Raw genomic sequence first — 13180 nt, forward strand, 5'->3', positions numbered from 1 at the left:
AAGGCTTTGTAGCCAAGCCAAAGCATAATAAAACAAAACACCCGCTGTCTCAAAAATAGATATATTTATTTTTCATTAGTAAAGGGAAGCTGAATACTGACAGGAAGATGCAAATGTGTCCTTTCATGCATTTGTGGATCTTTTAACTTGTTCAGTCCTTTCCCCTCACAGAATTGAGCCCCTAGATTCAGAATCGGGCTGAATCCAGCCTTCTTACTGGATTTTCCCATCAAGGAACAAGTGGAATGTTCTAAGTATTAAAATTCTAAACCAAAGTTCAGCCTGGGTGTTGAAAAATTTTCACTCCAAACTGTCTTATTTTCATCATCTTGAACTAAGATTTCCTGCTGAAGATACACCAGATGGCATGCAAGCAAACCTGGCTTTAAATTTAATAAGGTTGTTTGTAAATGCAGGCTGAGGAACAGCTGATGTTGTTATTTCTTGTCCAAAATGAATCAGGCCCTAAAGTGTCTGAATTTTTAATTCGTAGACATAAAAGTTACTTAATGCTATACACAATCTATGCCTTATTAAACTACTGCAGAATGAAAACTGAGATCAGAGTGTTGTTATAAAATACTCATTCCATAAATGAGGACTGAGGAGTTTTCAGTGAAAGGTGAGTCCCCTCAAAGTCCTACTCATGATGAATGGCCAGTCCAAGGCTCCGCATGACCTCCAACAAACCCTCTTTGCACTTCTTGATTCAGCACAATCACACCACTGCAAGGACCCTCTTCATCCTTGCAGGGCAAAATCAACCTCTTTTTTACTGAAGAAATCCCTTGGATTTTTATTTCACAATGAACAGCTGAATGGAAAGTGGAGAATGTGGCAGTAGTGACATTTCGAGTTAGCGAAATAAACAGATACTTGGCATCATCCAGACAATTGACTGTTTTTCCTCTGGAAGTTTGCTATCACAGGAACGAAGTTACATCTTAACAACCGTATACATAATACTTCTACCAAATCACTTGCAAACAAAACAGAGCAACAGCTCTAGTAACATGATAGAACCAGTAACCATATAAAGAAAGAAAATTTACCCTGAAGCCTACAAGATGTCATCAAACTCTTAATTCTTGAGAGTTCTTTCACAAAAATTAGAACTAACAATTTGTGTTTAATAATACCATTACATTCTACAGAACTACTACATAGGTTTCAACCGAAAAGTGACTCTTCACTCTGTTCTATGCCCTGATAAAGGTAAAGGGGTCCCCCTGACAACTGCCAGTGGGGGGTGGAAAAGAATTCTGGCAGATCCTGTAGGTTTCCTGTTTACTAGTCAGTTAACAGTGCCCTGAAATTGTTGGTTTCCTAAAAATGAATTAGTTATCTTATTACAATAAACCTCTGGAGTAAAATAATAAAAATAAGAACCTGTGAGGGACAAGTCTGAGCCTGCAAGGCATTAACCACATTTTGTATTCACCCACCAGAAGTGTCCAACCTTATATCTTTCTGGGGAAACTTAACATTGAGAGAAGAATCATTTTTAAGTTTTATCAGCATCATTTTGTTTGATATTTTAAGATAAGGGACAACATCTCATGGAGGAGTAGCATGGCATCTTGACTACAATTAAAAAGGTTTAATGTTAGAGTCACAGTTACGTCATGATGTTCGGTTCATGCCCCTCAGCAAACAGGCCTTGAAATCACCTGAAGAGATACACTTAAATTCAGGGCCACCATGATCTTAGCTTGTAATGAAAGTCCCAAACTCTCTCCTAGCAGTGAGGGTGAAGGAGATAAGCAGGTCTCTTCATGTGAATTACTCAAAATGTTAAGAAAGGGAAAACACCGCAGGTTTCTTTTTTAAAATAAATATCTAAAACCCGTTACAGTAAAATATGAAAAATGAACATAACATAAAAATATAGGACAGATCAAAATGTTCAACTGGACTGACTCAAATGTCAAGTGAAAAGATGAATTTAAACTGAAGCTTATACACAATGGCTTAGTAAGAATTGGTTTTCAACTGATCTTAGTAGTTTTAAAAAGTTTAACTCTAAGTGCCTTTATCAGACATTTATTTAGAATTAGTCTGAAAGTGGAACATTATAATTATACTGTTCTCAAGGACAGGTGCAACCTCTTCATGGTAAAATATCTTAATTTATATTTTATTATAAAAATATACAAAATACTACTTTTTACCTTTCCTTCTTCACTCAGTATAAACCCTTTTTGGTTCAGGAACATCAGCCAACTAAATTCAAATCATATCCATATTATGTCTTCTAAAGTCACACTGGATTTTAAGGCTCAGTACACAGTTTATCTTCTCAAATATACAATTATCATAATTGGTTTTATGTAAGGATAACAGGATAAAAGTCTTTAAAAAAATATACAAGTGGGATAACCACTGTGTTGCATGTTATTTTATCCCATTTTCTCCAATTATTAAAACAAGACAAAACTGTACAAATAATTCTACTCGTAATTCTAGATCGCATACAATGAAAAAGTTTGCATACTTTTAATTAAGCAAAATATAATAAATGTGAATCTTCTGATTATCCATCATTAAATTTTTTAAAACTACTTAGCTTCAGCTGTTGGAAAATATTATCTGACAACTTCAGGTGACAGAATAACTCTGGATTTTTTTTTTTTTAATAAAATGAAAAGGAATCAAATATCTAAGACTATGTTCAATTCACCATTCAAAATTGGCTTCTCTCTCCCACGCCTGTATTTTTAAAAACAACCATAACTTTTGCATGAACTTACATTTGCTCATCATAAAAATGGAAAGAAATTTATATATCTGAAATTGAGAAAGTTTACAAAATACTTAACATATGAGGAAGAGGTATATCTTACAGATTTGGCTGTCTCATAAGGCAATTAATGAAGCTGGAATTTTTCCTATCATCAATTTAACATAAGGAATTCTACAACATGATAATTCTCCATAAATCTGAAAGCTTGTTGGATACTTCAATATGATCACGCCAGGTCATCACTGAACTTCGAAGAAAGTAATCTGAATGAAAAAGGAACAAATTTGGTGCCTGCACCAACGTAGAATTTGTTCTGAAATTCTACCCTAAAAAAAAAAAAAAAGTATTAACGAAAGATTCTGAATAACATTTCCTACATTTCTTAAAACAACATTTACTAAGTTAAAAAAAGTTCCTGTACTTCCAAACGTGCTTCATTCCATACATGCTCTTGGCACAAATACTTTCACTGAGATAAAACACACACACACACTGACCCTTTGTTGGCTTTCCCATGAAGGAAATGCTGACACCTCATGTTACCTGCCACTCTATGGACATTCACACGAGAATTAGGAACCTCTCTCTCCTTGTAACTGGACACACAATCTGATATATATTGTAAAACATTAAGAAATATGGCTTACAATGAGATAAAGTAACCTGTCAGACCCAAAGGGAGTTGAAAATATTAAATACACATAATTATTCATCAAATATAAACTTGCTTTTTACATGTCAGGGACAATACCTCAGAAACAAAATAGAATTTTAACTCAGGGGATCAGAATACAGATCTCAATACTGGCAAGGAAAGAACTAGCCTAAATAATGTAGGTACACATACATATTACTGGAAATGTTCTATGTGTATATATATTGGGGGGGGGGTTACTGTCTTAAATATCAGTTCTGAAGCTCAATTCCAAGCTCACCAGTGGAGGCGGATGGCGTGAAGAAATGCAGAAAGCCCTTCCATGATCAAAAGGATGAAAATCGTCAATACTGCAAAGAAAGCGATCACTGGGAGCAGCACCAAGACCCCGTAGGCTGTGTCTACCCGGAGGCCGACGTGCATCAGCATGGCCCACAGGACCTCAGACAACTCTGCGTGGGAAGCATTTTGCAGAGTTAACCTCTGTTGACCTTCAGTGAGTCACTTCCATTAGCCAGCTAGACTGAGTTTCCTTCTGAGAAATTTTGAATTGTTATCTCTAAAATAAATATACACCCATAAAAGATATAATCTGCTCTTCACATAAAAGTTACGTGAGCAACCTGATCATCTCAAATGTGGAGGATGACTTGACATTCCAGAGAAATCAGAGGTCTGCCTGCCTGCCAAGGAGAGATCTTGATCCAGATGGGGGTCTGGTTGGCTCGGTCCCAGTGCAGCCCTGGATCAGGCAGTGGGAAGCTGGGCATCAGTCCTGACTCGGCCACTAACTGGTCAGGCAGGTGATCCAGCGCCAGCACTGAACCTCACTGGGCCTTAGTCTCCTCCTCTGCAATAGAAGATGGTGGACCACAGCGCCCCCTCCAACCAGAAAAGTCTCAACTTGCGGCTATGCTTATAAAAATATCAGTGTGCCAACCAGCAAAAGAACACCTCTATCACCTGGTGATTTTCAAAAGTACAGATAGTCTTTGCACAACAGAGCAGGGGCAGAACAGTGACCAGCGAAAGCATCCTTAATGGTCAATGGAGAAAATGACAGTTGTTCCAGGACCTTTCAAAATGACTGTCAAAACATTAAAACACTCTCTTATTCTTGGTTATAAATGCACAAGGAAATGAAAAAAAGAGCGAATCTATCTTTTAAACATTAGAAATACTGAGTATTAAATTGTTTGGTGGGTTTGGTAAGAACTTATCAAGGGTGATTTGAACAGCCTTCTTCTCATGTGACCTGGGAGAGCCAGGCACCTGGACACAGAGCAAGCCTTCTCCCTAATACCTAGCAAGCTGTCCTACTCTTTTCCAAGTTGGAATCAGCTTCTACAGTGCCCTTTGTGCCTTCCAAGTCCTGAACTACCTCCTGGAGCTTCGGCAGCATCACTTCTGGGACACCAGCATCTTCCGTACATTACTAAGTTCCTCTGGCTGCAAATTTCACCTCTCTAACAGCAGCAGTGTCACACCCCCACGTCAGTTCTTTCTCCTAAACTCCTGTTACATTCCGTTTGCGTTTCACTTCCAACATATCACCGTTTGTTTCTTTGGTGCATTTTTTCATCTTTGTTGGCCAATTCCCTCAGTTCACAGATCCACTTTTAAATGCCAGGTAAGTTTACCACTGGCCTACAAGGAGGCAAGCCCACCACGCACTTTGCTGTCTGGGCACGAACTGAGAAGCAGGTTCAGGGACCAACGGGGAAAATGACAGTTGCTCTGGGACCTTTCCAAATTATCAGAACATGAGAACACTCTCTTATTCTTGTTTATAAATGCATGAGGAAATGAAAAAGCACAGGGACCAACCACAACAGGCTCTGAAGAAGTGATGTCGCTGGTCTCTGGTCATGATGTGCTGTGTATTATTTACATAGTGACTTGTAGGCTAAAAGGCCAGCAGTGAAGCCTGCGCTTTGTACCCATATACTCAGATTTTATTGTAGAAACTGAAATTTCAACCGTGTTTTGGGGCAGCTGGAGAGACTTAAGTAAATGGAGGTAACTGAAATCCATGCATCACCAGAGCATGCAAAAGGAGGACTATCTGTAATAAAAACTATTCATCAGCATTGTTTCAGGACTTGCTTGACATAACTAGACCATCACACTTGGTGAGGCAGGGCTGAATTAAAATAACAGTAAAAACAAAAATAATAATGGTCAGAACAGAGGGAGTAAAATGCTTATGCCAGAGGTTCCTAAGCCTTCTCGGTCCTGAAAACAACTTGTGTCCCAGTGATTTTTTTCACAGCACCCTGAAGTCAAAAGAAATACCCAGGAGACCAGGGCAGTAAGTAGTCAAGTCCAAACAACCTAACAGTCCCCATTCTATCGTAGACAGTGCCCTTTCCATCAAAATTTTTAGTGTCCCACAGTGCCCGCATGAGTTAACTGAGGTGCTGAAGGGTGTCTTGGCCCAGAGTTTGGGAACTGCAGGTCAAACCAGAAACTTACGTGCGTGAGCCAAACTGAGTGCCCAGAGCCTCAGGTACGAAGCAGTGTTAGAGATGCATCCCAGACAGTACTCGATGGAATGAATTATTTGGGTCATTAATATTTCTCCAAAATCAAACTACGAGAGATGACACAACCTGGTTAGATTCTGTACACGACATGCATGACGGTGACAGGCCTGGCTTCTGGAACGCTGCTGAGGACGTGCTGGAGCGTGAGGGGCACGGAGCCACGAGATCCCAGTTCTGCTCACAGCTCTGCCACTACCCAGCTTTCGATCTACGGAGCTCCCACTCCCGTCCCCAGGACTGACCCCACAGGTGAGCTGGAGGCACTGGACCACAACTCCGGACTCTGAGGCCACAACCACCATGGCCCTCAGACAGCCCAATGAGGTTCTTGAGCTACTCTTAGTAATTATAAAACGTATCATGAAAAACCAGACATCCACCAACTACAAGAGTAGAAGACTGTGAATGTATGTGTGTTTAATGGATAAGAGCATCTTAATACGAGTCTGAGAACGAGAAACTAGAAAAAGAGTCCCTAACAGTGAAAAGACTGTAGAACACTGGGGAAGACGCCTCTCACATTCTTCCAGGTCTGCTTTTTGTTTTTTTATGACCTTAGAAAGTTAATTATTAACTGTCTCAAATTAAAGCACTAAATTACTTAATAATTACAAAAGGCTGACTGTAAGAAATCTTGTTTAGTCCTCATTGAACAACCAAAAAAGTTTCCAAGAAAATAAAGTAGACGAGAGCAGCGGACATGCTGGTTCTGTCCGCCAGGACTGGGCTTCCCTTCCTTGGGAGGAAACGCTTCTTCTCCCATCTCACCCTGGATCCATAGCCAGTCGTTATTAGCTAAAATGTGCCCCCTCCTAAAGTCGTACGTTGAAGCCCTAATCCCCAGTATGAGTATGTTTGGAGATGGGGCCTTTAAGGAGGTAATTAGGGTTAAATGAGGTCATAAGGTTGGGGCCTGATCCAGTAGGACTGATGTCTTTATAAGAAGAGACAACAGGAGATGCATGCACAGCAGTAAGGCCATGTGGGGACACAGCCACAGAGAGAAGCCCCAAGAGAAACTGACCCTGCCAACACCTTGACCTTGGACATCTGGCCTCCAAAACCGTAAGAAATTTCTTCAGTTCAAGCCCCAGAGTGTGGTTGTGGCAGCCCATGCAGACAACTACAGCAGTCACTGGTTTGGGGATGGCGAGTGACGCCAGCCAGGCCGATCACAGCACTTCCTTAGGATTCTTCCTCATGCTAAGAGTGGTTTTCTCTGATTGAAAGACTGAAGAAAATGAGCCCAGTGCACGTTGTGGCTACAGTTCCCACATCGTGGGGCCAACTGGCTTCAGAATGTGAAGCAAACTTAAGAAGAAAACCCAAGCCAGACTTGCTGGGATTGGAATCCAGAGCCTCACCAGCCTGAGGCCCACTCTCCCCACATCCTGACCTGCACCAGCAGAATCCCCCTGAAGCCAGTGTGAACAGGGTCTCTTTCTTACAACTATGGAGAAGTTCTCATGGAGATGAGAATCTTCTGAAAGTAATGTTCACAGCACCTTAAGTCATTTAATATCACAACTTGTGATGTTAACACTATAAATCCCATTGTAAGACTGAGAACCACAAAATGTTAACCCCAAATCCTTATGATGACAATTCTATGAAGAGAATAGTATTTGGAAAGCTTTGAGGAACGGTTGTTTTGCTTTGAGTTTTGATGTTTAAGATGATTACTATCAATGAATAGAAACAGAGTCACAGATAGAGGAAATAAATGTATGGTTACCAAGGGACAGTGAGGGAAGGGATAAACTGGGATATTGGGATTGACATATACACACTACTATATACAAAACAGACAACTAATAAGGACCTCCTGTATACCACAGGGAACTCTACTCAGTACTCTGTGATGACCTATACGGGAAAAGAATCTAAATGGATACATATAAAGGAAGCTGAGCACCAAAGAATTAATGCTTTTGAACTGTGGTGTTTGAGAAGACTCTTGAGAGTCCTTGGACTGCAAGGAGATCAAACCAGTCAATCCTAAAGGAAATCAGTCCTGAATATTCATTGGAAAGACTGATGCTGAAGCTGAAGCTCCAATATTTTGGCCACCTGATGCAAAGAGCTGACTCAATGGAAAAGACCCTGATGCTAGGAAAGCTTGAAGGCAGGAGGAGAAGGGGACAGCAGAGGACGAGAGGTTGGATGGCATCACTGACTCGATGGACACGAGTTTGAGCAACTCTGGGAGTTGGTGATGGACAGGGAAGCCTGGCGTCCTGCAGTCCATGTGGTCGCAAAGAGTCAGACAAAACTGAGCGACTGAACCGAACCGGTATGTGTATGTATAACTGATTCACTTTGCCATACACCTGAAATTAACGATGGTAAGTCAATTAGACTAGTAAAAATTAAAAAAAAAAAAAAGTGATTGTTATCACTCTCGTTGTGACGATCATCTCTGTGCAAGCCTGGCTCCTCACATCAACAACAGTAACTGAAAAGGTTACCTCTTCACACGTCACTTCTCTACATCCATCTTCCATTTGGTTGTTCCCCTCTTCTATGTCTTGGCCTCCCAGCAAAGAAACTTCTTCCTCGCTATCTTTCCTTACAAGTGTGTAGCCACTCTAAAAACAACCCAAAGAAAACAGAGTCAGTGCCTTTAAAATTGCAAGGTTGTGACAACATCAAAGTTAGAACCCCTTCGACTCTGTTAAAGATTCAGCTCTTCAGGAATAAAAAGCCCTTTAAAAGAAAACGAGCATATTATACCCACTAGGATGGCTGTTGTAAAAAAAAAACAAGAGCATAAGTAAGCATTGATTATGGTGTGGAGGAACTCCTGTGCATTGCTGACGGGAACATAAAATGGTGTAGCCACTGTGGAACAGTTCAGTGGCTCCCCAAAGCATTAAATAAAGAACGATCATTTCTAGCATATACCCAAAAGAACCGAAAGCTAAAGACTCCAACAGATATTTATATGCCCACATTCAGAGCAGCACTGTTCACAACAGCTAAAAGGTGAAAGCAACTCAAGTGCCCGTTCATGGATGAACCGAGAAGCAAAATGTAGTCACATGATGGAATATTATTCAGCCTTAAAAAGGAAGGGTCCTCCGTGGTGGTCTGGTGGTTAAGACTCCATCTTCCAATGCAAGGGGTACAAGTTCAATCCCTGGTCAGGGAACAAAGATCCCACATACTATGGAGTCAAAAAGTGGGGGGAAAAAAGGAAGGAAATTCTTTCTCTTCCTTTTTTATTTTTTGGCACCACATAGCTTGTGGGATCTTAGTTCCTCATCCAGGAATTGTACCCAGGCAAGTCTCAGCAGTGAGCCCAGAGTCCCAACTACTGGACCGCCAGGGAATTCCCAGGAAGGAAATTCAGACACAGGTTACAACATGGATCAATCTTGAGGACATTATGCTAAAATAAAAGGAGAATATTACCTGAATCCACTTGTATGAGATACATAAAGCAGTCAAATTCATACACACATAAAGTAGAAGGGTAGTTGCCAAGGGCTGGGGAGAGGAAATGGGGAATTAGTGTTCATGGATATGAAGTCTCAGTTTAGGAAGATGGAAGAGTTCTGGAGATGGGTGGGAGGCGGATGCACAGTGTGAAATACTTAATGCCAGTGTGTACTTGGGGTGCACACTGAACTGTGCGCCTGAAACGGTTACGATGGAAAATTTACACCACGTGTATTTTACCACAATATTTCCCCCACCCCAGCCCCAGAATTTTTTAAAAAAAGAAATATAGACAAACAAGAAAACAGTCTGAAAAGAAACTCAACAAATGGTTAACACTGTTTATAACTGTATAGGAAAACTTCAAGGCACTATTTTCTGTATTTTCCAAATTTCCTTTAATTATGGTACTTAAAAAAGCACCTTAAAAAATGAAGAGGCAAGAATAAGGAAGAAAAACACTTTAGTTATGACCAGCATCACTGAAAGATTTCAGTGCAAGCTCCTGCTATGTTTGGGGTTCATTAAAGGGGGACCAGTTTCCCACGCCCAGATGTGCAGGTTCCTGGCACCACACGTTTGCAGAACAGCCAACACCAGAGTGCTCAGTGAGGGAAGCTTTAGCTTTTAAATCAAAGCCTGGATCCCATGGAAGGTGTTTTGTTTTTTTCCAAATCTATTTATTTCTTTGGCTGCACTGCACAGCAAGCAGGACCTTAGTTCCCTGACTGGGGATTGAACCAATGCCCGCCGCAGAGGAAGCGTGGAGTCTTAGCCACTGGAATTCCCGGAAGGTGTTTTCCTTACAAAACTTTTCACAGCTAAAAACAGACTTTGCTCACCATCGACGAAAGTGCATCCGAGCTCACACTTACCCTGCCAACCCCAAAACAACTGCGCCCCCTGTGCAGCCACAGCAGAAAGAGTGGTTTTCCCAAGAAAAGCACGGGGACTGACAACACGGTGATGAGCAGCAGCAGCCTCTGGACATGCTCCTGTTGGTGCAGACGGGGAGGAAGCCGGTTAACACGCAAAGACCTACCAAGTGTCACTGGGACGCTGAAACCAGTGACAACCAAGTAGAATGTCTATCAGCAAGAACGTAAAGTAAATGCAAGCTACATTATATTTGTCAGAGGGTCTCTACCTTTTGTTTCTTAAACTCATAGCTGATATGGGTGGCATCACACAAATGTGCATCTATATAGAAAAGTCATTTCTGGAGAGAACCATGTGCCATAGTCCAACTGCCAGTGCTCTGAAAGCCTGGCTGAATCAGAAACTGATTTTAAAGAAACTGGAGGGGCTTCCCCTGGTGGCTCAGTGGTATTATTTAAATATAAATAAATCAATCAAAGTATTCAAAAAGAAAAAAACTGGAAAAAGAAAAGAAAAAACTGGAAAGACAGATGGATGAGCAGTACTCGGGAACCCTCCCTAACACATTCTTTCCCCACCACTTTTGACAGCTAAGGAGTGGCAGCAAGTTTGGATTACAGTCTGACCAGAGCCCCGGAGACAGCACTCCTGGCAGAATGACACGCCCCTGTGATAACAGAGAGAAACAGAAAGCCGCTCAGTGCCTGGGAGGCCATGGGAATCACCTTTAATCATTCTACTGATCGAAACAAAAAGGTTCTCATAAGGACTTCCCTTGAGTTCCTAAGAATGGGGGAAGAAAAAAAAAAATATTGTTTACCTGCCCTGGGTAAAGACCACCTGTGTCACTAGCCAGGAACAAAAACATGCTAATAAATTCAATCAGAATGCTAGGAGCAGTTCTGGAGGTTTCAGCTGAATAAACCAGCCACTTATAGATGATCATAAATATAAGGTATCCAAAGATGCAGAGCATGAAGAGCAGTTCTGGTATGGAAACCAGACAAATATTGAACTTCTTCCTGAAATGCCTAGGGCAAAAAACAGAATTGATTAACCCATGAACAAATGTTTTAACATTTATTTATTTGGTTGCACCAGGTCTTAGCGGCAGCAGGCAGCTGTACTAAGATAAAAAGTAAAGAGTAAATTAATCTTAAATTCTCCATGACAAAGCCCATCTCAGAATCACATCATCTGTGTTATGACCCAGATATAATCACAAAAAGATGTGAGGACAGGAGAGAAGACTAGTCTTTCCCTTTCAGATTCAATTAGAAGAAAAAAGACATCATCTCTTACTTCTAATATACCAGCTGTAAGAAACAAACCAAAAGTTTTTGATTTATAAAACCAAAAAGAATATGACAAAAATCACCTCTGGAAATAAATGTGAATGAACATGCTGCATGTCTCCCTCACTTGAACATAAACTCCATGAGGGTGAAAACTTTTTTCTGATCTCACTGTTCAACCCCTAACAGTGCCAGGCACAGTCTATATGCTCAACAAATATTTGCTGAATCAAAGAAGCTGCCAAAAAACTGATCATCAAAACAGGATCATATGAATACAACATACCCCCATACTGGCTGCCTTTAAGATCTAGGCAATCTATCAACAAGCAAAGTTTAAGAAATATTAGTACCAAAAACGTGGCTTATAAATATTGGTTTAAAAAAAAATCTGTACTTACAAGTGGTTAAATATTCCCAGAATGACTCCAAAAGTCATGTGAGTAATCCCTAAAATCACAGACATCTTCATTTTGAAAGAGTTTAGAAAAGTGAGACGATTGGTGGCTAAGTTCCAAATCTAAAGACAAAACGAAACAGCAAAAAAGAAAACTTAACTTCCTCCAACTGCCTTAGGATGTAAGTGCTATTCCCTAAGGCAACCGTGGTCAAGCTTTTTCAAGTTTCCTATCATATTAAGACTTGAGGCAACAATATTCAATTATGTACATTATGTTTAGAGACAAGAATAAACAATTAGGAGAGAGCGTCCCTTGGAGAGCTCAGATAAGGGGATGATAGACTCCTATCAGTGGGTTTTTTCATTACTGTATCACCTCCCTCCAAACCGATTCTGACGCGGCTTTATTCACTTGGCTGCGCCCAGTTCTAGCTGCAGCATGCAGGCTCTGTACTCGCGGCTGTGAACTCAGCTGTGGCAGGCGAGATGTAGTTCCCGGGTCAGGGGTTGAACCCAGGTCCCCTGCATCAGGATGGCAGAGTCTGAGACACTGGACCACCAAGGAAGTCCCTTGAGGTGGTTTCTAAGCTCTTCTCTTAAGGCTGAGATTCCTCGAGAAGAACCCTGAGTCTAGAGAGACGCTGCCTGGGCCTCAGAAGCAGCCGCCTGCCGAGCCCCATGGCGGGGCGGGCAGGTGGGACAGCCCCAGCCCCAGAGCCACTGCCTCTCTTTCCTTCTCCCCACACTTTTCCCCTTTCAAACAACCACCTCAATAAGCACCATGATAAGCTTAAGCTCCCTTTCCCATTCTAGAATCCCACACTATTTCTTTCTAAAACAAAAGATAAAAAAATAATTAACGTGCACAAAGAAGAAATGGAAGCAGCAGCACATTTCGTGGCACTTTTTACTAGAATCAAGGGGGTCAGGGAGTAGGACAGACTGTAACCCAGCTCTCCGTGGACTTGTACTCAGGCACTGATCCTGCTTCTCAAATGGACTGTCAGCTTCATCTGCACACCAGCCTGACTCGGAATACCCGGTGAGCCTCTGTCATCCAGACAGAAACCCCCGAGAACCAGCCCCTCAGGTAAAACCACTTGAACCGTGCTCAACCGTCTGTGAAACCTCTGTGACAGTTCAAACGAGGTGATCCTGGGAATTCCTGATGGTCCAGTGATCAGGGCTCTGAGGTCCTACTGCTAAGGGCAAGTGCTGCAT

The 13180-nt window shown here is 41.5% G+C and overlaps 1 protein-coding gene across 2 annotated transcripts in view; it reads right to left on the reverse strand.

Annotated features, from left to right (window-relative positions):
- Window positions 1–45: 45 nt before the first annotated feature.
- Window positions 46–13180, reverse strand: part of ATP6V0A2 (ATPase H+ transporting V0 subunit a2) — a 40973-nt gene continuing 27838 nt past the window's right edge. Inside the window, exons 14-20 of one of the 2 annotated variants that reach the window (XM_070769394.1) lie at window positions 11961–12079; window positions 11085–11295; window positions 10261–10380; window positions 8413–8532; window positions 5874–5991; window positions 3679–3850; window positions 46–3006 (exon numbers count right to left, since the gene is read on the reverse strand). In XM_070769394.1, the coding sequence (XP_070625495.1) occupies window position 3006; window positions 3679–3850; window positions 5874–5991; window positions 8413–8532; window positions 10261–10380; window positions 11085–11295; window positions 11961–12079 (861 nt within the window). In that variant the 3' untranslated portion in view covers window positions 46–3005. Of the gene's footprint in view, window positions 3070–3678; window positions 3851–5873; window positions 5992–8412; window positions 8533–10260; window positions 10381–11084; window positions 11296–11960; window positions 12080–13180 lie in introns of both variants that reach the window. The other variant, XM_019977739.2, reaches the window with a different exon arrangement.

This window comes from Bos indicus, chromosome 17 (assembly GCF_029378745.1).
Source record: "Bos indicus isolate NIAB-ARS_2022 breed Sahiwal x Tharparkar chromosome 17, NIAB-ARS_B.indTharparkar_mat_pri_1.0, whole genome shotgun sequence".
In the NCBI taxonomy this organism is placed as follows: Eukaryota; Metazoa; Chordata; class Mammalia; order Artiodactyla; family Bovidae; genus Bos; species Bos indicus.